A 15528-nucleotide genomic window follows, 5' to 3' on the forward strand; every position below is an offset into this window, starting at 1 on the left:
TAAATAGACTGTTTCTTCATCAGATATGAATTTGATTCAACAGTAAACAAAAGATCTCAGATTGTGCTGTTTCAATCATACTGATGGAACCGGACAGTTACTTTGATGAACTATTCCACTGTGTTCATTCTTGTTAAAAGATGTATCAGAAAAGCCTTGTTCACATGCTGATTTGCTTCTTCAAACAGCACTGCTGTTTCCTCCATAACATTTTCTCTTTCTGGTCTTTTCCCTGCTGGTCTGAGTAATTAGTTCTCTGGGGATATCAAGTCTTTTCTTGCTTACTAGCATTGGAACAGGGAATATCTGAACTAATCCCATGGTACCAACGATAATGCTTCTTTTGACATATAGGAGATCCTTTATGGAGCATTATATGACCCTTACTGTGGACAAACACGTCAGATGTAGTATGTGAGGCATTTACAAGCTCCAGCTAAATCAGTTTATGTTTATCACTCAGTAGAGCAGGACTTTCACAGTGGTATCTATTTAGCAATCCCGCCTGATCAAAGTTTCTATGTAAAGAGCAGAATGCCAGTGTGGAAGTGAGCTCTATACTTGTGCTTGTGTGGCCATAGCAGATGATCTATGGTTTTGTATGACTTCAGTCATACAGAAAAAAAATGCAAAACAGAATAAATCTGAGAGTTACCAGGACAGAATCTGCGTTTTGGAGGCCTCCTAACTGCTATTCTGGCTCTGGGGGTGCCAAAATGGACAGTGAATACCTAGCGAACATGAAAATTCTTAAGCTATTTTTAAAAATCCCTTTTGAAGAACAGTAAGGTAGCCCAATTCTGAAAAGAATATTCTTGTCTTGTGTCAATGATCACATGGAACGTTGGAACAGAAGTACTAAAACGTGTTTAGTCCCACTTGGACTCATGACAGCAGAGGAATAATAATCAAAACAACTTTTATTATTGTCGTCATCATTTTTAGACCTTCAGGAAGGGTCGCAAGTATTGTATGCATGCATGTTTACAGACAAGCCTACACACTTATACATAAGATGTTGGTAATATGAACTTTGTTTGACGATAGCTACATATGTTAGTTTGCAAGAATAAAAGTTATCTCCATTTATTTATTTTTATTTCTTCTCCATCACTGCTTGGGATTCATGTAATCAAATTCTGGTAAAACAATAGTAAGTTTTACAAAATATAGACCAAACAGAGAAAGTAGGAGAAGGACAAGTAGCTGTGCCCCTCTGAAATATTAGCAGTTTTACATTCAGATCTTCTGTTTCAGTCTTAAATTTCCATATAGATGGAAGTGAAGTGACCAAAGTGCAAAAGAGAAAGCAACCTGGAAAAAAGGGAAAGCAATTGTGGAAAGACTGCTGGCCAAATGATAAAGTAAGATTTTTGCTTATTCACCAAAAAACCCCTATATTTTCCTTAAGGTGTTAATTACCATACAAACATCACCAGATATAAAACACATAAAAATGCTTTACAGTCAAGATGGGCAAAAACATACTACATACAGCATTTTTCTTATAAGAAATACACTGAAGGCATTATTTATTAACTTGTTAGCATATACTGGAGAACCAATTCTATGGCTATTTTATAAAAGTAGAATGAAAAGTGAAAAACTGTGTGTACGCAGGATATAGTGAACTTGGTCTGATTTTTCTCTCTTCTACCATGACAGTTATTTTAATGATGAATTCCCAAATCACATGCTTCAGTTTTAGATTTTAAAGTGTTTTTGAGCACTTTTTGAGCTGCTCACTGCACTCTTCAGATCAAAAGAAACACACAGGACAAAGAATAAAATTGAGTATTAGAGTAAGACATCAACAAATATAACTAAGTAGAATTAAGTATGTGTAATAAAGCAAAATATGTGGATCTGCAAGTTCAGTCCCCCATTGACCAGGGGCAAGAGGAAGTTACAGAGTTCTTGCCAAATTTTACCTTATGTTATCATAAAAATAAACCACAAAACAAACAAAAAACCTGATCTACATTCTTTGGTGCAGACCCCTGCTTGTGGATGCATTTAGATTATTTTAGCTAAATTGGTTTAAGAAGATTTAAAGTTTTAAATATATACAAATATTTACTGTTCTCTTCTCTTCTCTTAGAGTTACAAAATCATTCTGTTACTTCGGCACAGTTCAATCTCAGTTTTGTTTTTTAAATTACAATTCTTTCTTCTGAGAAAAGCAGCTGGTTTACAAAGGATGATAAATTTAAGTTTTCTGACTTAAAAAATAATCTTGTGGAAGTTTATTTTAAAAGATGCTTTTAGTGCTTGATTGTCCATCTTTCCAGTAATAAAAATGAAGCGATTAGAGCTGTTCACTAAATAATTTCCCAAGTAGTACTGTCCACTTGAGAGGGAAATGACTGGCTTGGTAGATCTGGGTAGATCTGCAGAAATGGATGCTGGGGTAAAACAGGTCAGCAATACTGTGAAAAGATCACATTGTCTCAGAAGTATTTGCACCGGCACGTGTAAGCAGGAATGCAGTCTGTGACAGGCGCGACACAACAGACGCAGTTGTCGAGGCCTCACCTGCAGCACCGTGTCCAGTCTCGGGTGCTGCACTTCCAGAAAAATGTGAACCATTTGGGGAGAACACAGGGGGAGAAGTAAGCATGCAAGTGCAATAAGTGCAACACAGAAGGATGGACTGAAAAGAAGCAAAATTGCTTAGTCTATTGACAGTAAAATTTAGGGGAAACATGCTTCTTTAAATACGCAAGAAGCGTACTCAAAGACGCGAGGTAAAACTGTTCTTCATGACCACTGCAGCTATACTTCAGTATTGGGAGTTTTTATTCTAGCGAGGGAGTTCCAGGTTCCTTTGATGGCCAAAACACGGGCTGGACCAGGGAACTTACCTGACCGAAAATCAGTAATTTTGAAAGTAGCTTCACGACAGCTTAGATCAATCTCAGTGGAGCCTGCCCAGTCCCAGCTCCTGCATTACGGGAGCAGCGAGCTGAGCCAAGAAGCTGAGCGGGCTAAAAGCTAGCGACCTTTTTGCAGGATTAGTGGCTTTCAGAGGGTTCACGCGTGCCAGGGCCTGCACGAAATGGAGGGGGGGCACGACTGACCCATCAAAATAACCAGCTGTCAAGCTGCCCTTATTGAGTTAATTTCCAAAAAAAAAAAGAAATACAATACATGAGGGTTTGTGTCCTATCGCGGCGGCGCTGCAGCTCGGATGATTTTCTGTTCCGCCAGGATCACAAGGAAAGCAGCGGTTGATATTTTTAAGCACAGCCGTCATATTAACTTCTTTAGCTGCATTTTGAAAGAAAAAAACCCCAAAAACCCCAACAAGGCGCCGTTCAAGTAAATAAAAAGCAGCTTACGTTACTTCTCAGTCTCATTTACCACGGCTCATTTTGCGGGCCGCGTTTGCATATAAACACAATCCAGGGAGAAAAGAAGAGGAAACGCGAGCGGGGAGCGAGCGGGGAGCCCCCAGCCAGGCCGCGGGCACAGCCGCCGCCGCCGCCGCCGCGGACCAGGCGAGCGCCTCCCCGCTCCGCTACGCGCGGGGCGCCGGGTCATGAAGCGACGCTCCTGGAGGCGGTTTAATTTCTCCCGAGGCCCCGCGGAGGCTCGGCCCGGCGCGGCGCGGCGGCAGCCGCAGCGCTCCCCGGGCCCCGCGGCGGGACGGGACGGGACGGGACGGGACGGGCACTTTACCTCAGCGCTGCCGCGCTTTTCCCTCCGGGGACGCGCGGGGCGATGGCGGGCGCTGCCCGGCGGCGGCGGCGGCGGCTCCGCGCTTCCCCGGCGGCGGCGGCGGCGCCACTGAGGCGGCGCGTCGCGGCGGCAGGCCGCGGTGGGCGGCGCGGGGGGCGGGCCGCGGGCCGGGGGGCGGTGGCGGCGGCAGCACGCTCGGTTGTGAGCGAGCGAGGGAGGAGGGAGGGAGGCAGCGTGTGTGTGTGAGCCAGAGCGAGCGTGAGCGAGTGCCATGGCCGGAGCCCGCTGAGAGTGACAATAGGAGCGAACCGGAGCGCGACCCCGCCGCCCACCGCCGCCCCCGCGCTCACCTGAGCCCGCCGCCGGCGCCACAGGCCGCCCCCCGGCTCGCAGCACCGCCGCCCGCCCGCCCGGCCTGCCCCCCGCGCCCGCCCGCACCGCACCGCGCCCGCCGCTCCCCCTCGGCTCCGCTCGGCTCGGCTCCCCCCGCGCCCCCCCCGCCCGCCGCCTCAGGGCCCCTCCGCAGGGCTCCGCCGGGAATGTGAGTGAGGCAGCAGCCATCGCAGGCAGGGGGCCGCGCCGAGTGCATGGGACTGAGCGGAGCGCGAGCAGCCTGAACCCGCCGCCAACGCCGCCCTGCGCCGGGGAGGCCGCCAACGCCGCCGAGGCCTACAGGCTCCTGCGCCGCCGCCGCCGCCGCCGCCGCGGCAGGGACCGAGCCCGCGCCCGCGCCCCAGCCCGCGCCCCAGCCCGGCGCGAACCGCACTCGGGCCGCCGCCGCCGCCAGGCATCGGCCGCGCTCCGCCAAGCCCGGCTCCCGCCGCCGCCTGCCCCCGTCTCCGGCTTCTCTACCAGGAGGGTCAAGGTAACTCCATCCCGCCGGGCCCGGCCCGGCCCGGCAGGGCGGCGGCGGCGGCGCGGGCGGGCCGCCGGGGCCGGGCGGCGGCGGGGGGCTGCGGGAGGAGGAGGAGGAGGAGGAGGAGGAGGAGGACATGTTCCAGCTGCGGCGCTCCTCGTCCCCCCGCGGGCCCTGACAGCCGCCGCCGCCCCCCGGGCGCCCCGCCAGCCCCTCGCCCCTGCCCTGGCCACCTCCGTCGGTATTTTCACATCCACTCGCGCTTCCATATATTATTCCCCCCCCCCCCCCCCCCCCCACTCAGGGACGAGCATATCTAATGTGCGTGGCTTCGTATTTACCAAAATACTTCAGGAATAAAATAAGATCCCTTGTTCCAAGCAGCGCTCGCCTCGGAGAGGAGCGGCGGCCGGGTTATGCAGCTTTCCCACTTGCACCGCACACAATAAATAATCTCGGTCCCTTTTATTATTTGTATTTATTTATTTATTTATTTGCCCATTGAGAAGAACGTATTTCACGGTTGCATATTCAGGGGGGCGAATGTTCATTTGGAGAGATGGAAAAAAAAAAAGATCAGTGTTTACTGTAAGGTTGTTAGGCTGGATGTAGTCTTGTTGAATTAGAATGAGATTTTAATAATTTATAAAGCAGGTTAGGGAAACTGTTACTAAATTTACAGCAGAGAAGTGTCAGTAAAGCTTCTTGCTGACACAATGATCCTGCAGTTTAAGTGATCTACTTTAGTCCCTGTCCATTTTTTTTTTTTTTTTTTGGTAATTTCATTTTGAGCGAGTGCAAACATTTCTGCAGAAACGGTTACACTTTAATGATGCACGTGATGAGGAGATGAAGAATCTTTTTGAGGAGATGAAACAGGGCCAACAAATTCAGGTTTTGAGTATACATTTTTTGCTGTTATTTCCAGAATTTGGCTTATGTAACAGGTAACTTTGTTTTTATATGCTTTTTGGAGGACTGTTGAAATCTTAGAAGTGGGTTGCTGAAGTACAGGCCATTCCATTTCAGTTTTTCTGACTTTTTTATTTATTATTCTTGGCTGGGAATGGTGACTTTTTTTCAGTGGATTAATAAGAGCTGTTTAATCATTTTGCTGATATTATATTAAATTCAGAAAGTATAAGTTGATAGTGAAGTAATACCTCAGAAAAATCAAAAAAGAGGGAATGACTTTTTTTCATTATGGTAATGCCAGCTGCATAGTTCAGCATCTGGGGGCTGCACATGATTCCTTGAAGGAACTCTGGAGTTGATACTTCCATTTTCTGGATAGATTGAGTGCACATATATATATAATTTTGCATTAAACAGTTTTTCTTTTCTGAACTTGTTTCCCCTATCGCAGTAAATCATACTTCTAAAGCTTTTCTCACAAAAGATCAATCCAAATAATGTCTATTTCAATGTGTTTAATAATTTATGAAGCATATCAGTAACCAAGTATTTTAATAAAATAAGTACTTGAAAATGTTCTCTATCTTGTGGAATCAACTCCTTTTAGCACTCGAGTCACTTTGGTAATTGAAGTCAACAGACACTGAGGATGAGTAATGCTTTCCAAGGACATTTTCTAAGACCCTGATCCTGCAAATGCTTATGCCGATGCTTAACTTTGCATGAGTGTACAGCCTTACTGAAATCACCAGAACTGCTCTTGCTAATAATATTCATGTTATTAGTGTGAACAGTTCTGTTGCTTTCAGCAGAGGTACACAGGCTGGTAAAGTTAACTGCATGCAGAGCTGCTTGAAATGTGTAGGCCGAAATCCCTCCTGTCGTCTTTTCCTTAAGTATTATTCATGTATTTCACTGAGATGTTGCAGGCCTTGTGACGGACAGGACAGGAGACTGATAAATACAGTTGGCTGGTGGATGAATTCACTGTTTAAATGTTTCCTTTCAGTATTTCATAATAGTATGAAATCAGCTATAGAAGTATTATCAAGGCAAGTTTTGTAGGAAGAAGCAATACTTACTTCTTAGACCAGCTGATGGAGTTGGGAAACAAACAAACTTTTTGCTTGCAGAGACGCTTTTTGGCTCCCTGCCTCTCCCTGCAAACCCTGTCTCGCTTACACCCTTAGACTATTACGGCTACCACACTGCTATTATTATAGAAATGCTAGAATGTGGAAAGACTATGTGTAGAGACTCACAGTACAAATACTGAATATTTCTAAAATGGAGAATAAAGAAGTAATATGTGAAATCTGTCAGTGTTAGTGAAATTTTGAAGCGTAGCAGTATTTTTTTTTGCTATACTTTATTATGTTTCTATAAAATCCTATATATTGGTGTGGCAAATAAATGGATTTTTTTTTTTAATTCTATGTCATGTTTATTTTGTCTTATACATATTGATGATTTTAATGCCAAAAATTAGTCATATGTTTTGAGCACCCATTATTTAGCACTCACGGTGCCTTATAGAATAACTTAATTACTTTGTCCCCCAAAACATATAGTTTAAGGCTTTAGTTGTGGGTCCAGTGTACGTGTGTATGAAGCCCTTATTGACATAATCTTGTCAGCAATAAGTCTGAATTTATCCTGTTGCAGTATTTTTGGCAAGTGAGAGACACAGATAAAACAAGTGAGAGAAAAGAAGTAATATGATGGTATTTTTCCATTAGGTTTATTCCATAAAGTCTGTATATATGTTGGTGGGTTATCCCTTTTAACACTCCGTCTAGGTGAGTTGTTAGAAGAAGAATGATGAAGAAAGAGGAAGGCTTTTGGAAAACTTAAGTTAATGTTTACCTGTTTCATCCATTGGGAATATGTTTGTAATACTTGTTTTCTTTCAGTAGGGATATGTCCTCAGCACCAACTACTCCTCCATCAGTGGATAAAGTAGACGGATTTTCTCGGAAGTCCGTCAGAAAAGCCAGACAGAAGAGGTCACAAAGCTCCTCCCAGTTTAGGTCTCAGGGCAAGCCTATTGAGTTAACTCCCCTGCCTCTGCTAAAAGGTAAGATCAAGAATGTTTTTTAATAAATAAAAAATTCTACTTTACAGCTGACTGCTAAACTCGAAGTATTCTATTGCTAGAAGTTGCAGAGAAATTTTGCCAGTAATGAGAAATGTTTCATGCCAGAAATGTATGTATGCTCTGCAAAATATTTTATCTATGACTTGAGGGTGTGGTAATAGTTTGCAATACTTGTGGAAGTTTTAAATGCTAATGTTAACCCGTACCATGGCTTGAATTACCAAGGCACACGAGCTATGTGTGAATATTTTAGTTTGTGAATCCTCACCATTTAACCTAAATGAGCAGTAATTTTGGTAAGGGTAAATCGATTTGTGAGCAGAAGAAAACTGCATCATTTTTAAGATCTTACCTTGTAATATATGGGTCTGCAGCCTGTGACACTGGTGCCTAATGCAAGCCACATGAGTATCTTGAATGAGCTACAGCAAAGCGTTGCTGACTGGGGAGCTGGGACCCCTCTCATAACACTTGTAAATGCGTAACTCCCAGTTCCTGGCTTCTGGTGGATTTTGAAATCAAAAGGTCCCATCAGCCTCTCAAGAGAAAAGTTACTGCCAATAAGGTGTTAGGCAAGATGCTACTGGTTTGAGAGAGTGCATCTCCCAGCGCTCGTTGAGTTTCTGCTGGCAGATATAAACTCTCTCCCTTTAATTTGGGAAAGAAAATTGTGATCCAGCATACTACTCTTGAAAGGATGCCAGTCTCTCTGTAATAATCTTGAATGCTTCCCCTAAATCCCAGTTGTCACTGAATTTTAGTACAAATCCAGGGGCCAGCAGCATCTCTCAGAATTATGTCTGTCTGCTGAGGAAGAGTTGTTCACCTTACAGAAGTGTTTCTTTTAACACTGAATTCAAAAGAGTTTTGTGTAGTTATGTGAAAATTTTTCAGTATTGTTCTTTGCTGTCACAAGTAAGGAAAGCAAGCGCAGTTGATGTTGATATTGGTGCTGATAATTCTGAAAAATATTAAGATTAATAGGTTTAGTATTAGGCCTGCCCCATTCTTGCTTTGTAGGTGTGTACATTTCTCACATCCCCTCTCCTCTACCTGTTTGACACATTTGGTAATCAGAGAATGGAAATACATAATAAATATGTAATTGCGCTTTGGTTAATTTCTTTACCCTGCTTCTTCATAAGAATAGAGTGGTTACAAAGAAGAGCATGCACCTTAATGTTTTTCTTTTAATGTAAATAAAATGGGGATTCTGGAATTTGTTCTAGTGGAGTTGTCGTTACAATATTTGGGGCTTCTTTCTGTGGCCTTCTTCTAAGAGTGTAGAAGTGGCCACACTGGGTCAAAAGAAAGGTCTGCCTAGGCCTGCTGTCTTGTCCCTGGCAGCGTCTGACTTTGGAGGCGCAGAGGGGAGTAAGAGAGCAGGGTAGGCCCGGAGCGATGCTGCATCAGAACACTTTCCCCACCTGCAGCATTTTTTGAACTTGAGGTCTGCCAGAGCCAGTGGAGTTGACTTTGTGGTCCACAATGAGCTTTCTTTTTATGAATCTTCCTATTTATTTTGTGAAGGTGTGATAAAGAACCAGACGCTCTTTTACAGTCCTTTTAAAGCTCAGTTTTATACTTTTGCAGGTAATTTTTCATAGTTTCCATTCACCTTCTGAAACAGAGCCATTAGTATTTTGAAAGAAGTTTGGCCTTTGGCTTAAAAGGCTAAATTACTGAAAAACATTTAGATTTATATTTGTATAAATGAACAAATAGATGAAATAATTATTTCATCTATTTTAATCCCATTCAGGGAATAAACTAGGCGTGTGCACAAGCATAACAAAAATGTGGGCCTTATCTGAGGACCAGGTCTTGCAGAAACATGAGCATATGCAGGTGTTTAATTTGACTGCTGTAGCTAGTTCCATGGATTGAGATATAAAACTATAATAAGATAAAACAAACAGATGGGGGGCACAGAGTGCTGATGAGACGTTTATGATTAGTGTCATAATGAGTTACAGTGGTCCAGCTTCAAATTAAGAATCTGACCCTGCACATTTGTTTTCCCTCTTGGACTTAATGCGGATTCCCACAGGCACAGGATCTACCTGTGCAGATTAATTTGCAGGATTTGGGCCGAATAACCTATCTGAAGCAGCAGAGACTATTGAAAGGACACTGACGGTTAAAAATCGTGCTACTGTTTAGAAATATTCTTGGCCTACATTGATATTTGTAACATTTAGGATTATTAAACCCAAAAGAAGTGAGAAAACACTTTTCTTCTGCATTTGTTGTGCTTTTATTGGACAGTTGCTTGAAAGTCCTAATCTTTTAAACTCTTAGGTTAACACTTATCTTCAAACAAGTGACTAGTCCTATTACTTCAGTCCAGCTACCACATGATTTACAATTTTATCCTTATTATTTGGGTATTTCAAATCAAAAAGAGAAGGGATTTTAGCAAAATAGCTCTTTAAAGCCCCTGAAAAATGAGATCACCTCGGAGATCTAGAGTTGCTAAGTTTATTTAAACTTACCGTTTTGGGTTAAATTCAAGTTTAATTGTACTTCTTTAGAAATATTTTAGTACTGGCAGTCTTTAGAGGACAGGTCTTGAATTCAACCTTAAAGGTATTTTATATTCATGAAGGAGGGACTTTGCAAACAAAAACATACATGCTATGCTCCTTTCTGTTTTTTTCCCCAGTATATTGAATACTGACTGCAGGCTATTTCTTTTCTCAGAGTAAGATTCTTATGAACTTCAGTATCTTCTTTGATTACAAGAATAACGTATACAGACAAATAGATAAATGTGTAGTCCATTCTTTGCAAATTTTTATACTACGCTTGTCACCATAATGATTCAAGCACCTTCCAGTAATGTATTAAGTGATGTGACTACACATCTGTCGCATCTTATCTGTTCTCATTCCTTTCCCCAGTGGCAGAGTCATATACAGTGACTATACAGGCTTGTTTTGGTAGGATTTTGATGCAATCTGTTGCTTTTTGCGAACATACATGTGCACATTGCAAAAACAAATAGATAAGTCAGAGTTGCTAGTGTTTGTTTAGTAATAATAATGTTTCAGGGGAAAAAAAATGGAAGAGAAGATCTGTTTTAATGTTATGGATGAGTCTGAATGATAACCTTGATATCCTAAATCTAATGGTAATCTCATTAGATTTAGGAAATCTAATGAGAACAACTGCGGGGTTTTCAGTATTGCTTATTCTACTAAAAAAGTATAGAAGAATCAAGTTGTTACTGTCTTTTTTTAATTAGCAGAAGTGTGTGTATTGCTTAGTTTCTTGTAAATAAACATTTTATGTATGTATAAAATCTGATATGCCTTCTGAGGCTCAATTGGGCTGAGTTAAGACTTTGAAAAACAAGCCAAAAAGCTCCTCTGTTCTCCTGCTGTAAAAGCCTAACTTTTCTGATAATTTAATTATATCTGTATTTATTGCCTTGTAACTAAATATATTGCCTTGCAACTAAATATAATTTGGCATTATCTAACTTTTTTATATGACTAATGCTGAATATAACACTTCAAAAGCAGCCTTTTCTCCTTTGTTTTAAGTGCAGAGGAATGGAACAAGAAAAGTTTACATGGGAATTTGTGATACAGTAGTCCTACATTTTCAGTATGTGTACTATTAAATGTATTTCTATCTGCGATTCAGTTATGTTTGCATGCTCTTACCTGGTGTATCTTACACCGCGTTACGGCTTTGATTTTGACTTTCCTTTTTAAAGAGGCTGTTGCTGTCATCAGAGCTGGCAGGTCCCCTAGGTAATTGGTTTGTGGCCGAGCAGTCTTTCTGAGGGGCCCTTCCCTGGGAATGAATACCTCCACCTCTGTGCCTTACTCACATGCAGCTCAAGTTTGTTAACCAAGTTCATGACGTGCCTCAAATCATGCTTGTTCTAGACATGAAGTTAGTGTTTTGTGTGCGTTACATGCTGGTCTTACTTGCTGGAGGATTATTTTACTTTCATTTTGTATAGATACTCTTTTTACTCGGAAGTCTTTAGAGGTAGATCAGTGGGGATGCAATGTAAGAAAGCAATTGATTGGAAAAAACTAAAAATCTGTGTTTTAATATTAGACACCTGAAAATGGACCAATTTCAGTACTACTTGTGAAAGGGGAAGGGGGAATTTATTTGTTTTCCTGCCAGGATCTGTAATGGTAGGGGAGTGTCCAAGGATGATGTTCATGCAGATGTCTAAAAAGATCGCATGCCTTATGAATGCATGTTTAGCATCTTGAGAAATTGGACATGTAACATGTAATTCACAGTATGTCCCCCCAGCCATTAAAAATATGTAACTTAGGTTAAGAAAACCATCCAGAAGTAAGATTGGTTAAATTTTAAATTGATGTATCCCATTTTTGTAGTTTCAAGATGTGTGCCTATTGCTTCCTATCATTCTCCCACATTCTCCAATGACCTAATAAAATTAGTCTACATTACTTTCAGGTTTTCTAAAACTTGTGTGTATCTAGGTTTAAAACAGGCTTTGGTTCAAAGTATAATTTTTATTTTTAGATGATTTTTCTTCCTTAAAGTAGGTACTCCTAACAGAAATTCTCTATGAATAATAACAATTGCTTTGCTACCTCAATATTATGAAATTTATTGAGGTTCTAATACATTTATCAGATAGTTTCCATTGCGTTAAAGAGTTGCTGTAGTGGCAACAAAAGAGCACACTGCATAGTCATGAAGGGGAAATCTCTTTGCACTTGCTGTTTGCTTTTTCCTATTATCTTATTTCCCTACAGGTGAGATTTTATTATAATCTCTTCTTATGAATTCTATCTTTAGGTCAAATGCTGAAGTTCCTAAACAGTCAAAAATCCTATCAACTTCAAAACACTTTTGCCTAGATGAGAACTGCAAGACATTAGCTTTCTCTTTCAAAACCAGCTACGTTTGATCTTTTTAAAATCTTCTTTCTCATAAGATTAAAAAAATCTGTAATATTTTTTCAGAATTATGAGTACAACCTTCAGAATTGTACTTACAGGAAAGAGTTATTATCTTCTGAGTAGCAGAAGAAGAAAGACATGGCCTCTATTTACTGTTGACTTCTGTGGGGATTGACTACTTGTCATTTTTGTGCTATTCTCCACTTGCAAAATTGGACTTGATATTTGTAAAGCTTTCCAAATTTTAGTAAACTATTAATAAAATACCTAAGCTTAACTACTTTCTCCTAATTTATAAATAGGAATTTAGGGAAATGGTAGTTACGACTTCTCAAAATTGAATTTTGCTATATTTCCATAATTGGAAATAGAGCTCAGGACTCTTGATTTATTGACTGAAAGATACCCTGGGATTTGGTTTGTGCTGTACATAATCAATGGTGAATCAGACATTAATCCTGGAAATACATTTAATAATTTTGCACTTCTGGTTGAAGTAAGTCTGGAGAGAATGGGCTGTCGCTGTGTAAAGACTTCGGAATAGGGCCACAATCCCAAAAGGGTGATGGAATTATCCTGTTACGTAATACATTTCTTAAGCTGTGCGGAGTTCTTGTCATGCATAATAAAACTTTTCACTTTTTCTCGTGCTCTTAGCAATTGTTTTTTGCCTAGATGTCTAGCTTTCTTTTCAATTTTTTAAAATATCTGATGGTTATGCAATAATCTTAAAGATTTCTGGCTGTTTCTGAAGTGTATTTGTTTGTTGTCTTAGAACAGGCCATATATGAATTAAATTCTGTCTTTCTGAAACTTTCTGTGTTAGTTACTGCCTCCCCAATCTGGAATGTAGTTTGGTAAAATTATTATTCTTGTGCAAGAGTTGAAATGCTGATTTTGAGCTTAAGTTTATAGTAAAGGGATACCTATTTATGTTAGCTGTATATTAATAAAGTTGCAGTTGGTGAGAAATTCTGTGTACTTAGCCCTGTTCTTCCAATGATCTCTTTTTACATTCATTTGTCTTTATTTATCTATTTGTAAGTCTATTTAGGGTTGGAGATTTTCCTATAGACTATCTAAACTTTACCATCATCAAAAACATGTGTTTTCAGTCATTATTTGTACAGCATGTCTCTATAATATGCTTCGTAGCGCATTTATTTTCCTAATAATATTGGAGTTTTCTTTTCTATGTCCAAGTGTAACCCTATGGGTCTGTAATAGACCCTTATGTTTCTGTAATAAGTATCTCTTCTACGCTTTTCGCAGAGTAGCTTTGATGACTGTAAATTCTCCTTTAGCCATGCAGTTATTTCTTTAGAGTATACCTGATTGGAGGTATAGTGCTGCCTTTATAATTAATTATGATGTGGAACTTTACTGTTGTGAAAAGTACATTTTCCATATCTCTAGGAAGTATGTGTTTGTGTATTTATTAAATGTATGTGTGTGTATATAAAATGTGTCTAATACATATTCATAGACTCACATTTTTTATATATATACACATTTAATGTCACATATATATAAATCTGGTTTTTGAGCTGATTCGTTTTCTGTCAGTTTTTCAGTATTTAATAGTTAATAATGAGGTACTACTTCTGTTCGTTGGTAAAACTTTGTATTTAGGAGGCAGTCCCTTAGTGTTCATCCATTATAAGCAAGCGCCTTCCTGAAAAAAGAGCACTATCATTTGTGCTTTCTGGGGGTGGGAGGAAGACAATAAACTCTTTCCCCTAAATTTTTTACATTCAAGCTATTATGGTTTCTTTGGGTCAGTTTTGCAAAAAATACTTAGATGTAACACAAGAGGACTCCTTGAGTTCAATGAGTTTTAGTAGGGTTGGACATTTATGTTTAATATGGAACTTTGTAATCTTGATAGCTACCTAAACTCTCAAATATCAGCAAATAAACACACTTTATTTCATAAAAGGTTAAGGGAGATCTGCTGAATACTATGAGTCTCATGTCAGAAGGCAGATATGGCAGGGCTTATCTTAGTTTGAGTCCTCAGTGATTATAAGTGTTAGTCTTTGGTGCAGATGCAGTTACATGAGTTTTTTTCTGGTGGCAAAGCTTGCTTGAGAAGTTCTCAAGCTTACACCACAGTTCACTGCCTCTCATCTGTGCTGAGACAAGTATTTATGGGGTCACAATGTAAATCAGATCATTAAAACCAGAGTTGCACTTCTTCCCATTCCTCCTCCCCCCCCCTTTTTTTTTTTTTTTTAACCTTCATAATTTCACTGATGTGCTTTATCCAGTGTCTTCTCAAACAGTTAAATCAGCAGAACTGAAATGGTGGTGAACTTCCACATAGGGTCGGTAGCTTCTCTGTGTGTGGCTTTCCGCAAAAAATATTAGAGCGTCTGTACCAAGTGTTCTCAAACGCTAAGACAGCTGCCCAAAGAACTGGTGTAAAAAAAATTTTTTTTAGCTTAGTAGTTGCACTTTGGTTGAAAAATCACCTGTTTTGAGGGAAGTTGTGAAGTTAAGCTGTAGGGGAATAGTTTTGATTAGAAGTAATAATGATTTACAGTAGTGGCTTGATGTAGGTTTTTGACTAATAATTTTTTTCTAATCATAGTTGTGTGTATGTAATTTTGAAAATATATATGTTGTTAGATTTATTTAAAATAGCAATGTATTTTTCAGCCTTCCATAGAAAGTTTATTTTTCAAGTCATGGTATGTCTGATGCAGATTAGTTTGCCATTATGTTAATTTGTATTGCTTGAAAACAAAGTATATAATATAATAATTGCATTTTTAAAACACATTAACATTTTATGATTTTTTCATTAAAATATTTTTATATAATAGGATCATTATGTTGCATTTACGCCATTTATTAATTTTTGCCATTGTTTTTTCCTTTCTGATCAATATGACAGGTTCTTACCTTGGTAGTTTTCCTAGAATATCAAGTGTGTGGCACTTTCCCTAGCAAGAGTTTATGGCAGAGAAGGAGCACAGTCTAACAGAGTTCATATACCTGGTTAAATAGGCAGAAGGTGAGGAAGAGAGAAAGATTCTTTCTGGTTATCCTGGTGAAAGAAAAAGTAGAAT

General features: G+C 40.3%; 1 protein-coding gene and 1 long non-coding RNA gene across 4 annotated transcripts in view; one reads left to right on the forward strand and one right to left on the reverse strand.

The window, feature by feature from the left end:
• Positions 1-902: 902 nt before the first annotated feature.
• Positions 903-3782, reverse strand: LOC106483138 (uncharacterized). The gene is made up of 3 exons (XR_010884036.1): positions 3682-3782; positions 3151-3270; positions 903-2562 (listed from the first exon to the last, which is right to left on the reverse strand). It is a non-coding gene; the product is annotated as an uncharacterized lncRNA (long non-coding RNA).
• Positions 3783-4435: 653 nt separating this feature from the next.
• The window catches only part of PPP2R5E (protein phosphatase 2 regulatory subunit B'epsilon), a 77429-nt gene continuing 66336 nt past the window's right edge, over positions 4436-15528 (forward strand). For 2 of the 3 annotated variants that reach the window (XM_067295085.1, XM_067295087.1), the window contains exons 1-2: positions 4436-4546; positions 7366-7529. In XM_067295085.1, the coding sequence (XP_067151186.1) occupies positions 7373-7529 (157 nt within the window). In that variant the 5' untranslated portion in view covers positions 4436-4546; positions 7366-7372. The remainder of the gene's footprint in view (positions 4547-7365; positions 7530-15528) is intronic. The other variant, XM_067295086.1, reaches the window with a different exon arrangement.

The sequence above is a fragment of the Apteryx mantelli genome, chromosome 4 (assembly GCF_036417845.1).
Source record: "Apteryx mantelli isolate bAptMan1 chromosome 4, bAptMan1.hap1, whole genome shotgun sequence".
In the NCBI taxonomy this organism is placed as follows: domain Eukaryota; kingdom Metazoa; phylum Chordata; class Aves; order Apterygiformes; family Apterygidae; genus Apteryx; species Apteryx mantelli.